This window comes from Cupressus sempervirens, chromosome 4 (assembly GCF_028749045.1).
Source record: "Cupressus sempervirens isolate cs-2001-9-10 chromosome 4, ASM2874904v1, whole genome shotgun sequence".
NCBI classification, from domain to species: Eukaryota; Viridiplantae; Streptophyta; class Pinopsida; order Cupressales; family Cupressaceae; genus Cupressus; species Cupressus sempervirens.
The window spans coordinates 628,678,634-628,703,700 of record NC_143121.1 but is presented as its reverse complement, the minus strand read 5'-3'; the positions used below and the strand labels follow the sequence as shown (position 1 = coordinate 628,703,700).

The 25,067-nt window shown below is 37.8% G+C and overlaps 2 protein-coding genes across 4 annotated transcripts in view; both read left to right on the top strand.

Annotated features, from left to right (window-relative positions):
* Nucleotides 1–449: 449 nt before the first annotated feature.
* LOC149562798 (F-box protein At4g02760-like) overlaps nucleotides 450–25,067 on the top strand; it is a 58,830-nt gene continuing 34,212 nt past the window's right edge. Inside the window, exon 1 of one of the 3 annotated variants that reach the window (XM_089826259.1) lies at nucleotides 450–929. In XM_089826259.1, the coding sequence (XP_089682385.1) occupies nucleotides 615–929 (315 nt within the window). In that variant the 5' untranslated portion in view covers nucleotides 450–614. The remainder of the gene's footprint in view (nucleotides 930–25,067) is intronic. The other 2 variants (XM_089826258.1, XM_089826257.1) reach the window with 2 other exon arrangements.
* LOC149562799 (uncharacterized) lies at nucleotides 17,364–19,131 on the top strand. The gene is made up of 3 exons (XM_089826261.1): nucleotides 17,364–17,771; nucleotides 17,903–18,298; nucleotides 18,424–19,131. The coding sequence occupies exons 1-2, from the start codon at nucleotides 17,439–17,441 to the stop codon at nucleotides 18,173–18,175; spliced, it is 606 nt and encodes a 201-aa protein (XP_089682387.1). The 5' UTR covers nucleotides 17,364–17,438; the 3' UTR covers nucleotides 18,176–18,298; nucleotides 18,424–19,131.

The following is a 25,067-nucleotide window of genomic DNA, read 5'->3' as shown; positions in this document are numbered from 1 at the left end:
CCATACAAATACATTGTACTGTCAAATTTGGCTGACTTACTATTACTTAAAAATAATGCTTCTATCGAATATCATGCATGTTTCAAATGGCAGTTTACGATTATGTTATAGTTACTATTTAGGTCCACACATACATTTCTTGGTAAACATTTATATCAAACATTGTGCATGCTTCAAATAATTTTTTTTCATTTTATTGTATACTACTCTTCTAAAATACCATTGTTGTTATGCACTATTGAACCACACTAAAAATCATATTTTTTTGAAAAATAATATTATTTATCATCAGGAAAATAATGTTTAACCCTTTACTATACTATGCAATTTCATACAATGGTAAATTTCTTAAATTACGCTATGACTTATCCCTTGAACCTCTCCCAAGTAGAAGTGCTAGTATAATTTAAATTACAAATCTAAAATTACTTATTGCACCCTAATGTAATCACAATTTAAATACCTGCTAATTTCGAGTGGACGGCGGCAAATTTCGGGCCGTTTTCCCCACTCTTGGAGCATAAACAAAACTAGAACAGCAGCTTATCGTGCACTAAAGAAATGGCGAGGGAATGATATTTCCATTAATTTAGTGCCCAAATACGTTGCCCCTAATGGAGTTACACCGGATTGCAAAGAAAAGCTGCAATAGGGGCGGTGGAGGAATTTCTCTCGGCCCGCGTCCACAGAATAACAACATTGAGGATGCATTGGAATCGCTGCTTGAGAGCTCAGAAAACAATCTTTTAGCAGAGTCTTTGGAGCGACTCATGGAAAAAAGGGTCACAGATGTTGAGAAGAATGCCCTTTTAGAGAAGTCGGTAGATTTCGGGCAGCGCCTCCAGGAAGCAGCTAATAGATTGACTCGACAACGATCCGCTGAGCATAATTCCCTCGTTTGGCCGCTTGCTCACGATCTCACTGTCAAGGTACACGTTGCGGTGTTGCCTAACTTTAATATTTTTATCCTTTTGATTCAACTGCTAAATCGTGGGAAGCTAATGTTCAGTCAGGATTTCGCATTGAGCACACTTTTCCGAGTCTTTAGTTGAATTCCTTGAAGTGTTTGTCTTTTTCGTTGGATTTTGACATTAACTTATTATTATTCTTACCATTAATTGTTTTTCTAGTTGAATTCTTAATATATATATATATATATATATATTCCCTGGCGATTCTCGTTTTGGTTTATGGACTGACTTAATTGCAGTGCATGTTAACTTTCCTAGCATTGCGGATGCGCTCATTGCGCTGGATTTCTGGTCCGAGGTTACATTGTTGTTGTCATCTATTACATTACAACTTCATAGACATAAATGTTTAGATGAAATTATCACAGGTTAATAGAGAGAAAATGTGAGTAGCTTAGGTTAGTAACATGGTTACACTTGACTAATGATAATGAGGTTGGTGATGTTCTGATTGACAAGGTACAGCTATAGGTGGAGTTTAGATTTATTTTTATTTTGCCTACCTTGCCCAGTACATATGCATAAAGCTCAGTTAGTTGCTAAATTCTTGGTTAAGTCAGCACTTGTGTTGAAACCTTGGTTTCCTGCTTTTGACCACTTCTCGGCTATATTTTATGTTCCCTTTGTTTGTGTTAGATTACTAAATCTTCCATTGGATGGACTTCAATTTGAGAGCTATCAATAACAGGGTGGACTCTTTTATCTTCGGGATCTGAATTTCTTTTTCATTGTACGTTTGCATTGATCCTGGTTGAGATGGATTATATGAGTGGGACCGATAGATGGGTATGAGTATTGTTTGAAGTTGAAGTATTTGCTGTTTTGAAGGGGCAGGTTCTTGTTATTGAGATATCAGAATATTGGAAGTGTAACAATATAGGGTTCACCAAAATGTACATAAAAATAAATTATCCTTTAGTGGTTCACCAAAATGTAGATACAAATAAATTTTCCGCTAGAGCTTATTTTGGTTTATTCTAATCTATGATGTGTTCATTCCATTATTGAATCTTTTTCACTTTAAATGGCAATAACTTATGTACATTCAGATCTATTCTAAGAAAATGAAACAACAAGAGCTGATAATTTTAATGAAGTTATAATAAATTAGGAAAAGGGATATGAAATTGTGTGTTTTTCATTGTTTGGGGCTAATTTTGTGTTGGCACATAATAAGAATATGCACACGAGGTGGTCTGGAAGGGTTTTGGACTGTTAAAGTGACTTGGAATCTGAGAAGTGCCAGTGACCTCGAGGTCACTCACTTGACCTTTAATAGGTGTTGGTGTCTTTGTATTTGAATGCTCTGCAACTTTTATAAGTTTCTTGCCTTAATATTACCTTCAATCCTAGTTACCAGGAGACCAGTGTCCAATCCCCTGAAATGCGTCTCAAATACGGAGAGTTCTCTAGTATTGGAGATGGCTCTGGAAACATCTCAACATGCAGTGTTCTTCTAGCCAAAGTCTTCTGCCATTTCCAAAGTCTCCCATCCAGAAATTTACCATTCATGCCAGAAAACTTAAGGGATAAGGTGTTATAGAAAAACTCTGATTCTTATCCTGTATCATTGCCCTTTCAAAATCATTATTATTTGTCTGTTAGGAATGATAATGATAGCCACTATAGTCTTCTGATTGATCTCCTCAGTTGCCTATTGAGAAATACTTGTCATTGGTGTCCAGTTATTTCACTTTTTGTAGTGCCGTGATTTCCCACCACTATTATTAATGCCAATAGGCATTCTACAATGGCAGAAACGTGGAGTGTGATAGTGTGAGCGTGTTAATGTTAACAATTATATTTTTAGCTTAAATTTGACAACCATCTGCACATCAAAATTTCAATATTTATTATAAACATAATATACTTTCAAAAATAATTTAATATACATTACATAGAAATTAAAAATAAAGATACTAGTTGCTAAAATTATAAGTTTTGAAGGAAAAAAAAAAAAAAAAAACAAAACTCAGTCCAATATCTATCGACATTTCTTTAAATAGATCTATTTAAGATATCTATAATAGTTTTATCATAGTAATGAGAATTGCTGCGATTCGATTCAAGCCAAAAGATTTTTTGTGAATCTGTGAATTGAATTAGCGATAAAGGGTCAAGCCAAAAGATTTTTTGTGAATCTGTGAATTGAATTAGCGATAAAGGGTCAATGAAGTAAGTTACTCACTAAATTTCAAGGGTTTTTAAATTTGCTGATTCATGGCCGATTCAATTTCGATTCATGGCCGATTCGCGATTCAATTCGTATTATGGAAGTAATTGGTAAAATACTTGCTTGTTATTAACAGAGACCAAGAGGTCAATTTATATAAAAGAATAAAGCGATGTTTCCTTAGGAAACTATCAAAAAGAATAGAAATATTCTATTCTAACAGATAAAGCTAAAAAAGTGAAAGCTAACTAAAGCTAACTAGATATTTACAATAGATAACCATTAACTAATAATAGACGACTTATCTATTATTGTAATACCCTCCCTTAATGGTTAATCTATCCAGAACACCAAGCTGTCCTCTGAATTTGACAAACTTATCAGGACCAAGAGGCTTGGTGAGAATGTCTGCAGTCTGATCTGTGGTAGGAACATACTGCAGATCAATAGTCCTGTCTTCAACCAACTGTCGTATGTAATGACAATGAACATCCACATGCTTGGTTCGTTCATGGAAGACTGGATTCCGTGCTAACTTGATAACGCCTTCGTTATCAACAAATAGAGTGGTCGGTCCTGCTGGTGACATCTGCATATCCCCAAGCATCCGACAAAGCCAAACAACTTCACATCCTACCTTAACAGTCCGTCTGTATTCAGCCTCTGTAGAAGAGAGAGAAACTGCTTGTTGCTTCTTGCTGGTCCATGTGACTGCACCGGATCCCAAATTGAACACATATCCAGATGTTGACTTTTTATCATCAACAGAGCTTGCCCAATCTAAATCTGCGAACCCACTGAGTTTAGGATTAGAACTTCGAGAGTACAAAAGTCCATAATCTGAAGTGCCCTTCACATAACGAAGCACACACTTTGCTGCCATCCAATGATCAGCCTTAGGAGCTGTCATAAAGCGTGAAATATAGCTGACTGTGAAGCTAATATTAGGCCTAGTAGCAGAGAGGTAGATGAGGCTACCTACTAGTTGCCTGTATGTAGTATCATCAACAGAAGGAGAATCAGACTTTGCTGATAACTTGAGACCTTTCTCCATAGGTGTAGATGTAGGTTTGCAATCCTGCATTCGGAATTTGTCTAACAAGGCCTTGGCATATTTGGACTGAGAGATGAATATACCAGAAGATTGTTGCCAAACTTCAACACCTAGGCAATAATGCATGAGCTCAAGGTCAGTCATATCAAAAGACTGGCATAAGTTCTGTTTGATTCCCTGAATCAAAGATGCCGAACTATCAGTGATGATTAGATCATCCACATAGATAACCAGAAGGATGATGTTACTGTCAGTAGTCTTGATGTACAAATTTGAGTTTGAAGAACTCCTCTTGAAGCCTTGATCACTGAGATACTTATCAATCTTGATGTATCATGCCCGAGGGGCCTGCTTCAAACCATAGAGAGCTTTTACTAATTTGAGAACCTGATGGTCTTTACTAGCAACCTTGAAACCAGGAGGCTGCGTCATGTAGACCTCTTCATGGAGATCACCATTTAGGAAAGCACTCTTTACATCCATCTGATGGACCTTCCAGCCAATCTGTGTTGCCATGGCTAGGACTAATCTGATGGTGCTCATCTTTGTAGTAGGAGCAAAGGTCTCCTCATAATCAATGCCCTGACGCTGAGAAAAGCACTTTGCCACTAAACGAGCTTTGTACTTATCCAAAGTACCATCTAATTTGTATTTGATTTTGTAGACCCATTTGTAGCCAATGGGTTTCTTCATCGGTGGAAGATCAGAAATGACCCAAGTGTTGTTCTTCAGTAGGCTCTGGTGTTCAGATGTCATGGCCTGTTCCCACTCTGGAATTCCTTTAGCCTCAGAATATGTTTGAGGTTCAAACACACTGTGAATGTTGCCCATAAGAGCAAAGTTAACGGAATCTGTAGTATTGCTTTTTTTCCGAGTAGTTCTCCCATCTACGAGCTCATCATCATGAAGATCAGCAAGTGTCTTAGCCCACCACTTAGTCCGGATAGGAGGACCAACAATAGTACTAGGAGATGCTTGATCAGCAGGATCCGCATTAGAAGAAGCTGGTCAAACTCAGGTGAAGCATCTTCAAAACAAGGTGATCCTGCAGGAGAAGCCGGAGGAGTCTGTACAGGTATCACTGGAATAACTGGAGTTGCAGGAGATATTGGAGCCCTCCCATTAGGTGGACCTAATGTAAGCCGAACTCCCAAATCATGAGCCTGCATAGGCTGGTCTGCTGGATCAGGAACAGGAGAAATAGGTATGAATGGTCCTCGCTGCTCATCAAAGACTACATAACGGCTGTATATAAGATGAGATGTCTCAACATCAATCAGGCGGTAGGCTTTGTGAAGACTGCTATATCCAACAAGCATTAATTTTCAACTCTTGGCATCCAACTTGTTGTGTAAAGCATCAGGGATCCAAACAAAAGCAAGAGAGCCAAAAACCTTCAAGTGACTGATTTTGGGCTTGTGACCTGACGAGGCCTCTTCCGGAGTTTTACCTTTGACCGCCACTGTGGGTGACCGGTTCAACAGATAAACTGCAGTGTTAACTGCTTCTGCCCAAAACTGCTTCGAGACATCTCTGTGTTCGAGCATGGAATGAGCCATCTCGGTGATTGTCCTGTTTTGACGTTCAACTACACTGTTCTGTTGTGGCGTGTGGGGTGTGGTGAACTGGCGTTGGATGCCATGTGTATCCAAGAAGCTGGAGAAAACATTAGAACAAAATTCCCCCCCATTGTTTGATCTAAGAGTAATAATAGATTTCCCAGACTCTTTTTCAACTAAGGGTTTAAACTTCTGAAATATAGTAAATGCATCGGATTTCTTTTTAATGAAATACACCCACATTTTTCTATTGAAATCATCTACAAACAACAAAAAATACCTGTACCCAAGAATAGAAGGAGTGGCCATAGGGCCACAAATATCAGCATGAACAAGCTGAAGTACTGGAGAAGCTCGCCAAGAATCGCCATTGGGGAAAGGTGTGCGATGTTGCTTCCCAGCCTGACATGTGTCACAAACTCCAAGGTGTTGAGTTTGAATCTCTGGCAAACCAAGAACAAGCTCATCCCGAGCAAGTTGTGAGAGATAATGCACATTTAAGTGCCCATATCGCTGATGCCAAAGTGTGCTTATGGAAGATCGCCGAGCAGCCATAGCTAAGTCTTGAGAATCATCAGAATCAGGAAAAGACCATGATTCTCAAGACCAACTGCACCAGTAGACTTAGTTGCCCGATCAATGATGGTGCACTGATGTGAACTGAAGGTGACTGCCAAGTGTGGAGAATGTCGCAGCAACTAACTGACTGAGAGTAGATTTAGTTCCATCCCTGGAACGTAGTACACATCAAGGAATGTGAGATTCCTCCCAACAGATTGAATCTGAATGTTGCCTTTATTGACAACCGTGTACTCTTCTCCGCCACCAAAAATAACAAAATCTAAATAAGGCTGGTAGTCAGTAAACCAGTCTCTGTGGTGAGTGAAATGTCGAGAGGCACCTGAATCAATGTACCAGGCAGACGACTTCACATGATCTGCAGGTCTCTTAGCCATAAAGGCATAAAAAGCAAATTCTGCCTGCTCAGTGTGCTCTGCACTGTTCGCTTTGGGTTGCGAACCGAATTGCTTAGACTGGGCAGCTAAGCGTTTTCGACATTCAACCTTCATGTGACCAAACTTGTGATAGTAGTTGCATTGAATGTTCTTCTTTTTGGTACCATTGGATGTTGGAGCAGAAGACTTTTGTGGAGATGGTTGCTGAAACTTGCCCTTATCCTTTTGAAAGGATTTCGCAGCAAAGGCTTTCTCAGTAGAGGTAGAATTGGAGCTACTACCGAACTGTTGTTTCCACCGATCTTGCTGAAGCAACAGGGTGCAGAGATCAGTGAACTTTAGATCAACACCAGTAGATGTGATGTTGAGAGTCTCGATAAAATGCTCATAGGATTTTGGTAAACTTCGAAGAGTGATTACCACAATATCCTCTTCCTCCATCTTGCGACCAATGGCAAGTAGCTGATCACGGATTTCTTGAATCCGATTCAGGTGTGCTTGGAGCGTGGTCCACTCATCCATGACAATAGAAAACAGAGTGTTTTTCAGAAAGAAGGCTCCGCTCTTGTTAGAAGTCTCATGAAGACCTTTGAGGTGTGTCCAGATTTTGGCAGCTGTCTTGCTGGATGGAATTTGAGAAAGCTGATCATCAGCCACAGATAACTTGAGAAGCATTACTGCCTCTTGGTTATTCAGATCCCATGTATCTTGATCAGGACCTGGAGAAGTCGGATGCTTCGTAACACCTAGAACAAGTTGATCGATGTTCCGATATTCAAAGATTGTGATGATGCGTTGCTTCCAGGTTCCATAATTGCGACCATTGAATTTGGAGTTATGCTCGAGTAGAATATTTGTCAGAGATGCCATGGTACGTCTTTCAATGAAAATTTGTGAAGGCACGTTATTTGAGGCAAAAATATGGAAGACCCAGAAGAATCAAAGAGTGACCCAGAAGAGAGCTCGAAAAACCCAGAAGGAATATACTGTTGTTTTTTGAATCCGCTAGCTCGAAAATCGAGGCACAAAAAACGAGGCACCTAGAAAAAACAGACAACCCAGTTGAGCTCTCGAAAAACCCACCAAGAATCTGCAAACAAAAAAATTTTCTGACCCCAAAAATTAGGGTTTCGAGCCAAAAAACCAGTCGGCAGATTTGAAGGTCAAAGCAACAAGAAAATGGTGTTTGCAGGTCTGAAAAAGACAATTTTGATCAGAACAGGGGCGTTTTTGCCTGAGATAGCATAGGCAAAGAGATTTTAGCGTAAAAAATTGTGATTTCACCCTCAAAAACACTATTCCTTGACTGCAGAAAAACAAATGCCAAAACTGAAACCCTAGCTCGCGATTTTCAGATATGATGAGGATCCAAGTTGTAGAAAAACAACCTCCAGATCTGCGATTTTCAGCAGCTGAAAAATGACAGCGAACACACAAATTCTTCAAAAAATGGAAAACCCTAGATGAGTTTTTGAGAAATCGCAGAAAAAATTCTGAAAATTTTGAAGCAAATAATTTCAAAAAAAAATTATAGAATTTTTGAAAAAACTTCGAGTATTAGCTCTGATACCATATTACGGAAGTAATTGGTAAAATACTTGCTTGTTATTAACAAAGACCAAGAGGTCAATTTATACAAAAGAATAAAGCGATGTTTCCTTAGGAAACTATCAAAAAAAGAATAGAAATATTCTATTCTAACAGATAAAGCTAAAAAAGTGAACGCTAACTAAAGCTAACTAGATATTTGCAATAGATAACCATTAACTAATAATAGACGACTTATCTATTATTGTAATAATTCGGCCTTGCTGATTCCGATCCGATTCTGATTCTCGTTACTTAGAGTTTTATAGAGGTCACCAGAATGGTAATAAGAGGTCTTTGCATAATACAATTAAACTGTTGGAAACAATGATGTCATTATCTCCAGCCTTCTCAAATATCTGATAGAGACACATCCATGCAAACCTTTTCCACTCTCAGAAGAGTAGTATTAAATATCTCATAACCAGGCATCTCATATCCTTTGATTGTGTATAAAGCATCAAACTATTAATGTTTTGAGTTTCAATGTAATGATAGTCTAATATGAAATATGTAGTGTGAGTTTTCAACTCTAACTCATTCAACTCAATGATATTTGACTTGTATATATTAAAAATTTAAAGTTAATGTTAAGCTTTCCCTCTGTTCTTGTTTTCAAAGTTCTATGTCATGCTATTTTCTGGAAGTTATTGATTTATGTTAAAAAAATTGGTGTCTCCATGTACATGTCTCCTATTTTTGCAAATTAGCTACACTGGCATCAGTACTAGTCTCCGAGTACCCTCATCTCTTGGTACCTTGCCTTCAACATTCTGCATGCAGAATCAGGAAATCTTCATTCAAAATGCTGCAATATAAGCAGGAAATCTTCATTTAAAATGCTGCAATATAAGCCTGAATGTAAACTGCCTTATGGTTAGCCTCAAAGTAGCAATGGTATTGGGAGTGTTTGATTCTTAAGTGAGTGGTGTTGTGGTGTGTCAAGGAGTCGTAGAAAAAGAGATATATAAGACATCCCTTAGAATCTAGTTTGTGATAGTGAGTGGGGGAACAGGATAATGATGTTCAAAGGTATGCCAATGGAGGAGATGCTCTTAGGATGGCAAAAGCTTTAGGATGTAGTTAGGTTTGTCATGGAAAAATGTATCAGAAAACTTAGCATAAGAGGGGCAAGAGAGTGTTTGAGTAATAGAACAAGAAGAGTGTGCAAGAAGGCTCTCCAAATTGGAAAGGATACATGATGTTGTTTTGAACCCTATCTCTGCATCAATTGGTAGCAAAGCTGTTAAGATATGATAGCGTCGGTCAGAATTCAAGGATATACCAGCATGTCAACTATATGCACATGTGTGTACATGTATGTATACCAGTTCACCATGTGAGCTGATATACATGCAGACACACACATATGCATAGACATTAAAATTATCTTGCCGAGATCATCCTTGTATTGAACTGATATTATCATTATCAAACTAAGTTTGTAAATCTGAGCAATCAGATTATATCTATCTCTGAGCAATCAGATTATATCTATCTCTTGGGTCAGGCAGTAAATCCCTAATCAAGATCTATTGAATGACAATCATATGGGATCGAGTAATGATCCTCTGTATTCAGATCAGAAGCTTTAATGTTGAAATTGGCTTAGCAAATAATCATGCCCGATAGCCATAGGGTCTCTTGATAATTTGTTTGGTGACTAGTCATACCCGATAACCTTTGGGTTTGTTTGCTAATTAAGTTTATGCCTTCGTGTCTCTTCAAAGTGATATGTAGTTGAACAGTCACAACTGCTCCTTATATGCCTCTTGATTGCAATATATAAGATGACCGATCACAAGAGATAGACTATTGAAACTCATAAATGATTCTATCTCTTCAGATTGGGACTTCTAATCAGTGATCAAATTATATATTCAGACCTGGCAAATAGTTATCAGTATTGAATTTATTCATATCCATTCTATATTGATTATCACCTGCAGAGATCCATTACATTTGCGGAGATCCTTCATTATTTAACAAGAGCTGGTCTGGGCAAGAGAGTTTGGTGTTTGTGTTTATGCAGGTTGAAGTGAGAACCTGGTTGCTAAAGGCTAGGTAGAGGAAAAGAGAAGAGACCTAGGTGAGGCAAAGACAAGTGGAATTCAACCTGGCTGGCTAAAGACCAGGTAGAGGAAAAGAGAAGAGACCTAGGTGAGGAAAAGACAAGAGAAAGCAAGGTCAAGGGATTTTCTTGAATAGAAGATGGATTTGTTTAAGTGGTACCCGCAGGCCGAGGGTTCACAAAAGAAGAAGTAAGAAGAAAAAAAGAGGAAGAGGAAAGAGGAAATGATGAGGCAAATAGAGTTTGAGAAAGAGATAAGGGATCTGAGGAAAACTGCAGAAGAGATGAAGAGGAGGATGGAAGATGTGATGGAGCAGTTGCTCAAAAGAGCACTCAACTGGCACTTGACAATGAAGAAGACAGTTGTATGGCCTATTCAAATGCTCATGCAAAAGAGAAAACAAATGAAAACGTTAGAACCAAATGTGAAGACAAGAACCTTTGATGGAAAAAGTTAATGATCAAACAAAGGAAGATGGAGAAGATATAGACATTACGGCCTTAACTAAATAAGAGGATGCTAGGACAACACAGTGGGAGGATGAATTCCTTATGAAGTCTCAAGATGTGTTTAAGATGCATGATGGTATTGTGGTTGGGTTGATGCTTGGTCCATTGGTTTCAAGAGAGGATAAAGGGCAGTCATTCTCTGCCATTTCAGAGGTTTGTGCACCTTATTAAACAGAGGTAATTGGAGTAGACAACATGAGAAAAGACATGAAGACCATTAATGAAGAACTCATACTTGCATTGCAATGAGAAAAGGCTAAGAAAGACAACTATTACTTCTTTGTTGAAATAGCAATTTTATGGAGGGAACAAACCAATTCAAATTGAAATGAGGACAAGGTGTCAAGGAAGAGATTGGGATGCATTAATGCATGAAGGATCAATTTCCAAGTGATAAGTTGATCGGAAGGCTAGTTTGCTTTGACAAGTTGAAACCAAATGTGAAAATGGAGATTAATTGGAGCTGTTTCAAAGAGGACAAGAGGTAGTGCATGGAGGGCATTAAGGAGGAACAAATAGAGGATGAAGACTTGTTACTTTACTAAATCCAAGAGGGTTTGGAATTTCTTTTGTTTGGGAGTATGGTGTTGGGCCACCTAGCCTTATTTCATGAATATTTTTGTTGAAGTTTGCAACACAAGCACTCAGGATCAACCAACAGACGAAATCATCTTCTTATAATCAAGGATAGCAAGAAAATAATTGTTGTATTACTCAAAAGTAAAAGTATTACAAATTGCAAGATCACATAATCACAAGATGGATTACAACAGAGAGATCCATTGCTATAAGGGTCCGTTTGGTTCATGGAAGACGATTGGAGGATGGATTCCTTATGAAGTCTCAAGATGTGTTTAAGAAATGCATGAAGGATCAATTTCCAAGTGATAAGAAGATCGGAAGGTTAGTTTGCTTTGACAAGTTGAAACCAAATGTGAAAACGAAGATTAATTGGAGCTGTTTCAAAGAGGACATGAGGTAGTGCATGGAGGGCATTAAGGAGGAACAAATAGAGGATGAAGACTTGTTACTTTACTAAATCCAAGAGGGTTTGGAATTTCTTTTGTTTGGGAGTATGGTGTTGGGCTACCTAGCCTTATTTCATGAATATTTTTGTTGAAGTTTGCAACACAAGCACTCAGGATCAACCAACAGACGAAATCATCTTCGTATAATCAAGGATAGCAAAAAAGTAATTGTTGTATTACTCAAAAGTAAAAGGATTACAAATTGCAAGATCACATAATCACAAGATGGATTACAATTAAGAGATCCATTGCTATAAGGGTCCGTTTGGTTCATGGAAGACGATAGGATTTGGTTTTTTCATAATCTGGATTTGAAATTTTTTGTATTTGTTTCAAACTTGGCAAAATGGAATTTAGAATAGTGGACTTCTAATCTTGTCTCAAAACTAGGTTATCAGACTTCCCACTAGCAACTGGGACTTCCCACTAGCAACTGGGAACTGAAAATCAAAACCTAGTTACACTTTTTGAGGTGTGTAAAAAAAAAAGATTGGACTATTTTTTGGAGTCTGCCTGCAACTCCAAACTTTGAATGAATTGTACTACAACATTTTTTACCTAGGTCCGTGTTGGAGCAAAAATCGCAGGTATACCCTACAATATTTTAATTTATTAAGGTTTAGAAAGGATGAGTAGTATTACATGATTTACTTCTCTCTGTAAATTTTATGAGTCTTGATTTCAATTGGCAATGTTTTTAAAAATTTAATATGTTTTTTCTCGTATGTTCTATCAAATCAGAGATCTTTTATAATTTTCGTGATCTTGGCTAGATACTAGATTGCAACCAAACCCTGATTAAAATTTTTGAGGGTTTTGAGAGTTGTAGTAGCAGGGCGCGGGAGAATATCTTATATCCTTTCATAAGTTTATCAAATTTAATCGTTTATTATTAATGTGATTTCATAATCTTCTAATGTGTGACCTTGTGCTCCACTATGGCGCTAAAGATTGCTTTCGTTGTCACCTGCAACAAGCCCCAAATGGATGCTACACAAGTTTCTATTTTACCATTACCAGATTTATTTGTATTTTATCACTTAGTTGAAATAGTTATTTTCATTTTACTTATGTCTTTGATTCCAAATTTAAGCCCACAGGATTAGAAATTGCTCAGAGCACATTATTAGGAATGAAGTAGAGGAATCATGCGGAAAAAAGAGTTAAAAATGAGAAAGATGCAAATCTGTGAGAGATATATTGTCTGATTCTGAATTTAAACTATTTCATGTGAATGATGTTAGAGATTAGATTCTGCATTTAAGCCATTACATCTGAACGATGTTACATGTCTAATTTTTAATTTTGTTTTCAAAGCATTGCATGATTGTGTGTTCAAACCATTGCATGATTCTATGTTCTAATTCCAATTCCAATTTGAGGAACCAAACACATAAAACTGTATATTCCCACTCATCTTCCGAGCGAAACAAATGGTTCAAGTAAAATTCCAAAAATAGGAATGAAGATTTGTAAAACCTTGATTTGGCTAAATTGAGTTTTGTAGAAATCTTGATTTCTACAATTCCACGAACCAAACGGACCCTAATAGAAAACAATAATGCTAAAAAAAAACAAAATCCAATCTAAAAATAGCAAACTAGAGCTCGATATGCAAATCAAAGGTGCACGATTTGCACAATATGCAAACTAGAGTCTAACTAAAGTAGACTGAGCAAAATGTAGATTCAAAAAAACTAAGTGAACTTAAGCCAGAGCATGAATGTGCTTTAATTATGCATATTAGTATGCATGAGAATATTCTCTAGCACGTGTATAATAATTAAAGCAACATATGCAAGTATGCCTAAAGCAACGAGTATGCATGCTCTAACAATGTTCAAATAATGAATTTTGACGTTTTGAGTCATTTTGAATGTAATGAGATCATAATAGAGTGTGTGAGTTAATGTGGGTCATTAATGTGGGTCCTTTGCTTTTAAACTGTTTCTTCGCTGTTACAGAGGTCTGTGCAGCCATGTACGGTAAGGTGATGTTTTGAAACTAATTATGCTTGATAGAGAAGTGAGTCATCTTCTTTTTGCATCAAGTTTGAGCGAATTTAATTAAGCTTGGGAAGAGTTATAGTAGTTTTTCTGAAAACAGTTCCTGAGCAAGGGTTTTAAGGGTTCAAATACAAGATTGTGGATTTATAGCACTTTCTACCAGTAGAAGTTCTTGCAATCTGGTTGATTGAAGGCTTAGAGAGTGTAGTTCATATTGTAGGATGACTTGCAAGAGTGAAAATTGTTGTTTGCAGTCACAACAATGATGCCGTAGTTTGCTGACCCTGCATTTCTGGCCTATTTAACTTAACTGTGATGAGGGTTTTTAAAAATGAGTAAAGAATGATCTTCTAAACTCATGCAAATGGGTGATTCAGCGTATTTGGGATCTAATTCAACCTCTGGAGTGCAAATTCAATATCTGTGTTTAAGGTTTCTAATGGATGCATTGTAAAAGTGGGCTAATGAGCCCCCATGTACAAATCACCAGTGCTCATTTGGTGGATGTGTTCCAGACCATCTATATCTTTATTTTGCTTACGTTTTAGAACACCCAAATGGGTATTTGAATACATGTTTAGTTTGTGATTATCTGCCCTGCCTTGGAAGTTGTGCCTCATTCTGTCATCTGCAAGGGCTAGTAGAGAATAAGGTAGGTTGAGGGTGTATTGAGGGGTTTGATGAAGTCAATGTTCTTGAGAGTTGCCAAGGGTGTATAGACGTTGTATTTGATTGATCTAAGATGTTCCCTAAGTGGGTTGATCCTTGTGAAACATTGAGCCCTTAATTGGTGTTTGTCACCTATGAGGTATAGTAAACTTGTGAAGGGGAAAATTTGGAATTTTTGAAGTCTCATGGTGAAGGGTTGCTTGAAAATGAACCTATAAGAAGAATCGTTATCCATTTTGAAGCCTTGAATTGACAAGGGTCTGTCCTTGAGAGATAAGTGTTCTGCATGGCTGCTTGTTTGGGTTAAGGGAAAGTTATGGGCCCATTATTGTGAAAAATGCCTCCATGGTGTTGACCTGAACCCTACCTCTGCATCAGTACTAATGTCAAAGTTAAATACATATATTTAATCAATACGATATTGATATTCATCTTCATGCGACATTGATTTCACAATAGTTGACCATTATTTGGAAATTAATAGCATGTGATGTTCTAATTGATATACCTATTTATTTCCTCTGTTTCCATTGGTTATGTCTTGTAGAGCAGATCTTATTTGCATATCACTCTTAATGCATTAGCTGCAAGCTTTTCACTACCATTAAAGTATCCTTTGTGAGTTTCTCCAACACCATAAATTATTTATAGACCTTAAAATATACCAAGTTGGGGAGCTTGTTTGTTTATGCAATAGAAAAAATTTGAGGGACTTTATAGCAGAGTAACGTGACCCTCCCGAGTCATAATGACCCGTGACTCGCGAGCGGCAAGTCAATTGGCGTGACTTGTGTGACTCGCGTGACTCGGGAGTCACGTGGTGACTCACCTGACTTGGCCTAGCTTGACCCGGCCGTGGCAGGCAGAAAATCGGGTGGTTAAAATGATATTTTTTGCAAAGTTTTTAAATGTTTTTTTTGTTCTTCCTCACTCTTATAACCCTAAAAGGGCTCCCATAACACTCTATTGTGAGAAGAAGAAAGAGAGAGAGAGGTAGAAGAGAAATAGAGTTTCCTTGTTTTGCAACTAGCTGAAAGGAAGAGGAGAAAAGCTTGCATTTGTGACATTGGAGCTTGCATTTAGATCATCAAGGAGTTTATAGGAGCTCTTCTCAACACTTTCCAAAGCATTTGAAAGAGGTAAGAGTTGATTTTTTAGATTTTGATGATTTTTTTCTCTATGTTTATGAGTTTTTTGCATGAATTTTTTTTTTTTGTTTATGAGTTTTTTTATACTTTAGATCTTTTTAAGATACAATGCTTAAATGGTAATATTTGGTCTAAAATGTCTTATTGCAGCAACCTTTACATTTTTCCTTACTCATAATGGCTCTTGGAAGTAAAAAACCCAAGCTCTCTAAAGGCAATAAAAAAGATGAGTGTTGGAAGTTCACCATAGACTTTTCGGGTAGAACTAGAACTCAAACAAAATGCCTATTTTGCAAAACCATTAATAGTGGGGGGATAAATAGATTGAAATACCATATTGTTGGCATACGTGGTCATGATGCTGAGCCTTGTAGACTTGCAACTGTTGAGGCTCAACATTTTTGTTATGTAGCCTTGCAAAAATATGAACAAGAAAAGGAAAAAAAAAAAAAAACAATTAGAAGATTTAGCTCAGATTGGGTCTAGTTCCCTTCCACGCTCATCTGGAAATGTTTTTGAGTCAGTAGGTTGTGTTGGAGAAGGTTCTTCCCTTCCCCCCTATCGTCCTAGTGCTTCTGCTAGTCGTACTTCTTCTACATCTATGCCTTGCACTGCTGGTGGTGCTACTGCTACGGCTGCTGCCCCTTCTAGTAGTACTGGGCCTACTGGCTTTACCTTTCGTCCTAGAGTCAGAAAATCTAGGTTGCACAACTTTTTTTTACCGCGTACCACTCTTGGTGCACAACCCTCACTTGAGAGCTTGGGCTGGAATAGGGAGGTACATGAAACTGGAATAAGAGCAATTTGCAAGTTTTGGTTTTTCTGCAACATTCCATTTATAGCAACCAGGTACTTCAACTTCATTTATATTTGATTGTTTTACATTTTAAGTTTTAAAATTTAAATTCAATTTTATACTTTTAAGTTTTAACGTGATGTTGAAAATTTGAAATATGCTAATTAAAATGTTTTTATAAATGTAATAGGACTCCTTATTGGTAGGGGATGATTGATGCAGTTTCCATCTATGGTGCGGGGTTCAATGCCCCAACTAAAGATGAGTTGAGTGACCCCCTCTTACTAGATATGGTTGAGGAGATGAAACTTGAGTTGGAGGACCATAAAAAAATTTGGAGCCAAAAGGGGTGTACTATTATGACGGATGGATGGACAGATAGGAGGAATAGGACCCTCCTAAATTTTCTTGTTTCTAGCGGAGGTAATTCATCATCCTCTACTTTTTGTCAATTGAAGTCTAAAATTTAATGTATTATTGAATAACGAAAATTTTGTTTTATTGACTATTGATTCTTGGATGATAATTATTTTGTTTAATTTTCACTTTCAGGATCCACTATGTTTTTGAGGTCTATAAATGCTTCCTCACATGTGAAAAATGCAAAATTCTTATGTGAGACTATTGAGGAGGTCATAAGGGAGGTGGGGGAAGACAATGTTGTCCGAGTGGTCACTGATAATGTAGCTAATTATGTTGTTGAAGGTAAAATTTTAACTTCTAACTTTCTAAGTTCTACTTCTAAAAGAATTGTTTTAGTTTTTCATTAAATTTTGAAAAATGAAATTTTTTTAATACATCAAAATTTTTCATTGTTTACTAACTAATTTAAAATTGTTGCAGGAAAACTTTTGATGGAGAGACCCAAAAATCATTTGGACTCCCATGTGTGGCCCATTGCATCGACCTCATGTTAGAGGATATTGGCAAGTTTGCATGGGTGAAATCATGTGTTACCAAGGCCAAAATTCTTTGTAAGTTCATCTATAATCATGCCTTGGTCCTCAGCACTATGAGGCAATACACGAAGGGAAAGGAGTTGGCTCGTCCTAGTATCACAAGATTTGCGTCTAATTTTATCACACTAAAATCCTTGCTGACTGCAAGGTTAGATTTGAGGTGCATGTTTGTTGGTCTAGAATGGAGTTCCTCCTCCTTTGCCACCAACCCTGCAGGGATAGATGCAACAAAATGCATTTATGATGATGAAGGTTTTTGGGAGCCATGTTCGATGATTGTGGAGGTAATTTAAATTTTAAATTTTAAAAGCTTAAGTCTTAAAATTTTATAAATTAATTTATCTCATACATATTTTTGTTTTATTTTCATTGTGCAACTTTGCAAAGTTTCATCATTCACTAAATTGTTTTGTAGATCACTGAGGCCCTTGTAGCCCTCCTACGAGTTGCTGATGGTGAGAAGCCCTCTATGGGCTACATTTATGAGGGCATGGATAGGGTCAAGGAGGCTATTAAGGCCAAATATGTAGGAGTTGAGGAAAACTATGGCCCTATTTGGGACATAATTGATAGGAGATGGCAAAATCAGCTTTATAAGCCCATCCACCCAGCAGCCTATTACTTCAATCCGGCATACCGTTTCCATGATGATTTCAAGGCAGATGAGGAGGTTCTTAGTGGCCTATAAACAATGATATCAAAGATGTCCCCTAATCCCACAGATATATTGCTTGAGATGCCTATAATAATGCATCAGGGCCTATTTTTTAAAGTCAAATTTGCAAAGAAGGTCGTACAAAATTGCAGTCAGGTAAAAATTGCAACTTGATGATAATTCTTATACAATCTAGTTTCTAAATTTCTAGCTTTAAACTTTAAAGTTCAAATTTTGAAATGAGACTAATATTTTTTTGTTTTCCTTTTTTCAAAATTCAGATAGATGGTGGCAAATGTTTGGGCCTTCAACCAAAAACCTTTAGCAAATCACCATCCGTATTTTGAGCCAGCCAAGTAGCGCTTTTGGATGTGAGCGCAACTGGAGCATGTTCGAGCACATCCACTCGAAGAGGCATAACAGGTTGTCTGTGCAGAAAATGAATAGGCTAGTCTTTGTGCATTACAACCTGCTCATTAGGATCAAGGAGATTTTGGATGTGACACCTCTCCGATTACTCTAGAGGAGGTTGATCCAGAGTTTGAGTGGATCACTCAGGCTACTGATCCTGTCTTTGATGATGAGGACCTAAAGTGGCTTGACTAGGCAGATAGAGAGGGCTAGGCTAAGGCTGTGGCTATGGCAGCAGAGGACTAGAGAGCTCCAGTTGTTCCTAGTGGCACCTCACAGGCATTGGCAGAGCTAGAGACTACAGTTGATCCTAGAGGCACCTCACAGGCTGATGCTATGGCTACTCAGACATCCAGGACCTACCTTAGACGCCTTACTAAGAGGCATTTTATAGATTATACTGAGCCTGAGGTTGAGGTTGAGGTTGGGGATGAGGATGAGGATGATGATGATGATGATGACAACGATGAGGATGATGATGAGGATGAGGATGACGATGAGGACTCCGACTAGGAGCCATAGCTATAGTCTTGTTTTAACTTTTTGTTTAACTTAATATATGATCAGAATTTGGAACATTTGATGATGACTATTGATTCATTGAATCTTGATGTGTTGGATTTATCATTTCATAATACATATACATTTTGATGGGTTGCAAAGATTTATCATTTTATATATGATTTTATGTTTTACTTTTATAATATTTCCTTCAGCTACTGTTTAAACTTTAAACTTTAATTACTAGTAATATTGTATTTAGCAATTTACCTTTGTAGTATTGTACTTATGTAATCGATGTATGTTTGACTTTTAAAGTTTAAAGTTTTAAGTATGTGCATTATGATCAAATTATTTTCTATTTAATGATGTTGTTGTGTCTTTATGCTTTATTCAATAATGGGTGCATGGAATGTTCTTTAAATCCTATAAAATCTCTAAATTTCGAGATTTTTTCACTTTGCCGAGTCACCGCTGAGTCATTTCCGAGTTCGAGCCGGGTCACGAGTCAAGTTACCCTTGCCGAGTCCGAGCTGGGTCCGAGTCAGGTTACTTTGCTTTATAGTGATTGGACATGATAGATGAACTTTTCGTTGGTTTTAGATTTAGTGTTAGTTGAACTTAATCATTTGTGGGCCGAAAGAGAAATGATATGCACTCCTCACAATGCAATTAAGCTGATAATTACACCATTCGTTTTGCAAAAACTGGTGCTCACAACTATTGGTAGCCATCACACGTTTTCTGCTCTACTCTGTGAAAACTACAATCGAGAGGCCTATTATCACATAAAAACAAGTCTTTGATCCTACCGCTACAAATGTGTTGGTGAACAGATTTGTCTTCTCACAAATATTCTTTTCAGTTGACTCTATTACCCTTTTGAAGACAATTTAAGTTCACTACAGTTGGGTAAGCATATGTTTATTGCTTCCCTCTGAATTGCATAAGGTACAACTCCCTTGTTAGATTTACAATGAATCCCTATTCTAAACAAACATGTATGCTTTTAACCGGAAAGTATAAAGGCAGCGTTACTTATTTTTAGATAAGCGATTTCGTAAGGGTAATCTTGAAACAGTGATAAGAACTTTGAGAAAGAACAAAGTTTTTCAAGTTTTTATGAAAATCATTAAAATGCACCACTAAAATAGGACAGTTCAGCTTCAAGCATGAATATATTCAAAATGACAAGATAGTTCAGCATATGAAATCAAATATTCTCAAAGAAATATCCCATTCATCGACATGAACACAAAAGATTCAAATCGTGGCACTATCTTGTATTATTATCAAAGTTGAAAGCGTAAGATAATTTCATTCATAACATGTAGATTGTATAAGATTCAACTTGTCCAAGAAAAACAAAGAAAAAACCACTAGTTAAAAACCGATATCGCCTTTTCCCCAATATCTACATCTAACCCCTAACTAAGTTTAGTTCACCATATATAATAGTTTAAAATCATCATCAGGTCTCCTTGAAAACCCAACCTCCTAGTGATAGTTAAGATAGTTATAAAAACTAACAGTGTGTGGAGGACACCTGTCCCCAATGTTTGAACATATCAAGAAATATAAAACAAAGCCAAATTAAATGGGCGAATCTCTTCGTGCTTCTTCAGATTAATCATCTTCTCCGATGGTCTCACATGTCAACTTCTAGTTCTTGTACGCGTTCACCAACTCCTCAACGACACCTGTGCTTGGGTTCTTCAAACTCAATATCCTCATCTCCTAGATGTCCCTATCCCATCGAATCTTTAGAATATGGTCCGCATAAGTGGGAAGATGAATTGTACAATCCTGAGTTATTTCTGAACCCAAGGCTAAATAGTTTGAGTTGCTTTCCTCACACAATAACTTCATTATGCTGAGACAGATAAGAAATTACAATCCTGAGTGTTAGTTTGCAACAACAATAACAATGTATGTTCTTCTCTTGCAATGAGTGTTGAAGCACTCGTACAATCAAAACTTACTAAAGACAGGTCAAAAAGATTCCAAAAGCTCAATCTCAAGGTTTGTGGTCTTCCACAGTTGGCACAAAACCCAATTGCAACAGCTAGTACTTTTCCTTGCAAGTACCTTGGTCTTTTATGGATCATTCTTGACAAAGCTTGGTTTGGTGACCCCTCTTTGATTCTCTGATACAAATCTACTGCTGATTGCCTTTGTGCCCTCAAGGTAAGATATAAGCTTTTCTTGTTACTTTTTAAGGTGTTTCTTGATGACAACTTGACCGAAATGTAGATTGCTGAATTTAAACAGTCTAGGATCCTGTATGTGAAGCTAGAAAAAATGGTAAATAGGGAATTATTTGTAATCTCAAAGTTGTCATCAAGGACTTCTTCCCTCCCGGCTAGTCAAAAAGCCACCTAGAGGTTACCAAATGACAATTACTAAGCTGCGGATGTGTGGGAGCTCTGTGGATTTTGACCTTGTGATTAACTACTGGAACGGTATAGCTCTTTCTAGTCTTCACTGGTGCTATATTTAGATGCTCTAGGTAGCTCGGATATCCTATCTTACTGAGACTTTTGTCTCCTTCCTCGCATTCCAATATTCTAGTGGTTTTTTCTTTGTTGGATAGAGACTAAATTCCTTGGTGTTTTCATGGCTTTGGTAATGTGGGATGCTTAGTTTAGTATAATATTGGGAGTCAGGTTTTTGTACTCTATTCTGACACTTGTGCTAGATTTATGTGGGGCTAGGTACGTCGTACTACCGATCATCTTAGGGATCTCATTGCAATTTGTTACTTCCCTTGGCCTCCTTTTTCTATGCCATACACAACAACATTTATGGGGACTCGTACAATGATCTTTTTGGCAAGATCATTCAGTTTGCCGCTAATGGTGACCTCATTCTCGAGGACTTCAATGCCCATACTCAGATCGGTCAAACTTCACTTCATAACAGAGTTTCTAATTCTTTTTGTACCGAGGACATTGAGTTTGGCATGTCTAGCCTATGTAAGATCCTCAACTAACTCTATGGGCCCACTCACCAAGTATGGTAGACATCTTCTTCAACTTTGTGAGTCCTTCACCCTTGTAATATGTGATGGGTTCTAGTGCTTTTCGGGATCTCATGCCTTTACCTGTAGAGCTCATGGTGGTGGGGCTAGTGTTGTTAACTATGTGTTAGCATCTTAGTTCTACATCCCCTTCATTTATCGATTTTCCATCACTCCTCTCCCCTTATCCGACCACTCTCTCCTTTGCCTCTCCATCTCCTGCACCAGTTCCTCGTAGCCTCCGCCTCCCCTTGCCTCCCAACTTCTCTTGCCCCCTCCATTCACCCCCTCGCCATACCCTTCTCCATCTTAAGAATGGCAATCCTAAGCTCTTCTCCTTGCATCTTAGACGACTTCTTCTAACAAATTCCTGCCCTTCCCATTTTCGTGCCTGTGCCTGCTTCTCTTGCCTCCTCACTTACATCTAGGAGGCTACCCTGTTGTCCTTCGCACATTCGCTTGTACCCTTCAATCCTAAGCCTAGACGTTCTTGGCCTATGAGCCATTGGTATGATTTAGACTTTAAGGCTTTCCATTCTCACCTTTGCCATGCCTTCACCCACCAACACCCCTACTTTCTCTCCTTGCGACTATCCTATTGCCTCCTCTACAACAAGAAGCTTTGGTTCATTTCCCATTGTAAATTCGCCCTTTGCTCCTCCTCCACTCTCCTAAGTCCTTCTGGCATACCTTGTTCCCCCACCACTCCACTCTCAAGCTCATCTTGGGCACCTTATTCTTGACCTTTCCTTTCTGTACGATATCCTTAGCTAACCTCTCGTACATCCCGCCTTCACCCTCTTGTCATCTTTTTACTTGCTCAACTGTCTTGGAGTCTATCAGATAAATGAGTACTAGCAGAGGTGCTGATGGGGAGGACTTTTGGTTTGGGTTCTTTAAGCTAAGCCCTTCAACTATGTGGTTTGCTTGGGATCCCCTCCTTGGTCCCACCATCTCATTCATCCGAACCACAAGGTGGGTCCGACTACTAATCCTGGTTAATACAAAACTACTATGACTAGTCACACCTTCACAAAGTTGTATGCTACGACCCTCAATACCCTTCTTTCTAGAGAGCTGAATCGGTGCTAGGCCAGGGCTAGAGGGCATGTGGGTTTCAGAGAGGATCATTAGCCTATGTGATCGAACCCCATATTTTTTGCAAAATAGGACCTCCATTTGAGACACTCCTTTGAAACGTATTATAGGACAAACATTATATGGCATGGATTTCATCATCTTTTCCATCAACTTGATAGAATCTTCACCCAAAATCAAACGATGCTTTCTTTGAGAGCGAAGATTGCTTGTGCTAAAGGGTTTATTTTTGAGATTGTTTGACCCTTGAATTTTGAATTATATAGGTCTGAGAAGAATTAACAACAATAAAAATAAGAGTTAACTTACTGATTAGAAGCAACAAGAATGGATAGTTCAGATATCTACAGTAAACTTCCTTAGGCATACCATATGCAAAGACAATCAATGTCTTATGAATTGAGTGGAGGTACAAATTAGGGAAGCAACTTCATTCTCAAGAATTAACACATAGCACAATATGGTGACCACGACAAATGAATGTCCAACAAGCATACAGTAATACTCAATGAATACATTCTAGTCATTTTAGTTATGTTATTTTTATTCAGGTTCACTCCTAGCAATGCATATTCCATCCTTTACTCCTGTGTACCTATTTGAAGGGATTCCAAATGCAGTATCATAAAACAAGATTACTTTGTTCAACCAACAGGTACAAATAAGAAGTTCATGTATGGAGAAGGACCTACAAACAATTCAGATTATTCCCACAACGAATAATGATGGTGTCAGGAGTTTTCAGCATAGGAGTGTGACTATCATTGAACTCTTGGGAGTTTATATTCAATTGTTCCCTGCAGAGATAACATTTCAAGAAGTAGCAATGACTACTATTTTATATTTAATCTCCAATAAGCGTTTAAATCAACATCAATGATGTTTAGATACGAAGGAATGAGATTGCATATAAAAAGTAATATGCACTGGACCATCAAGAGTCTTTGTATGTCGAAGGAAAATCAACATTATAAGTGTGACAACTACAGTTGAAAGCAGTACACGTGAGTGCTTTCAAGAAACCTCTGTCCCCATGGAAGGCAATTCTTCTTCATGACTGCGGAAAGACAAGATATATATGTGCATCACAAACATTACAAAATACCATTAAGAGGTGATAAATTTGGGATTCAAGATAAGGACACGACAATCTATTTGACTATTGCAAAAGTGTATACTGCAAATTTTGATTTAAATAATTTGTCGTAACATTTTAGATTAGAAAAAACTCAGATGCAAATGATTATGTTATGGTCACTTGTTGTCCAACAAATAGAATCTGTACACGCCACAGTCAATCAAGAACAAATTTATCGAATTGCTAACGCAAACAATGCCCAGCCTGGCAGTTATTATAAGTGCCCCTATTTATTGCACAATAAGTCTATGGATGTGTAAATGCCAAATATTATCAATAGCAACACTTTCTCAAGATTCCTCTTGGGTTTTTTAGAGTTCGTTCCCACAATCTCCGCAATTAGATTGATCACTTTTTGGATAGAGGTTACAGTATTTGTAAGTTGTGTACTCTTAGTGAGGTGGAGTCTGTGGAGCACTTTATTCTTCACTATCCTATTTATTATGAGATTATAGGTAGGTTTCTATTGCTTCTTTTGAAAGTCTTGCTCCATCTCATCCTTCTTCAGGTACACAGACCAATGTTGTATGGCCCTTTATTTCAGGAGACTACTTGCTTGCAGGATCACACCTTTCAATGCACCCAACGTCCCCTTTAGATCAACCATTACCTCTTTCTCCTTCAAGATGGTTTGCGATACGAAAAGGCACTTGGACTCGCCTTCCTAGCCTAGATCTGTGAGACCCAGGAGATCCTATTCTCAGAGATCTAGTTCCAGCTCCATCTCTACTACCTCCTCTAGTTTGAGACACCTTCAT

Coding starts and splice junctions, on each gene's coding strand:
- LOC149562799 (XM_089826261.1), top strand. CDS start 17,439: ATGTTAGAGGATATTGGCAAGTTTGCATGGGTGAAATCATGTGTTACC. Junction 17,772..17,902: donor CATGTTCGATGATTGTGGAG/GTAATTTAAATT, acceptor ATTGTTTTGTAG/ATCACTGAGGCCCTTGTAGC.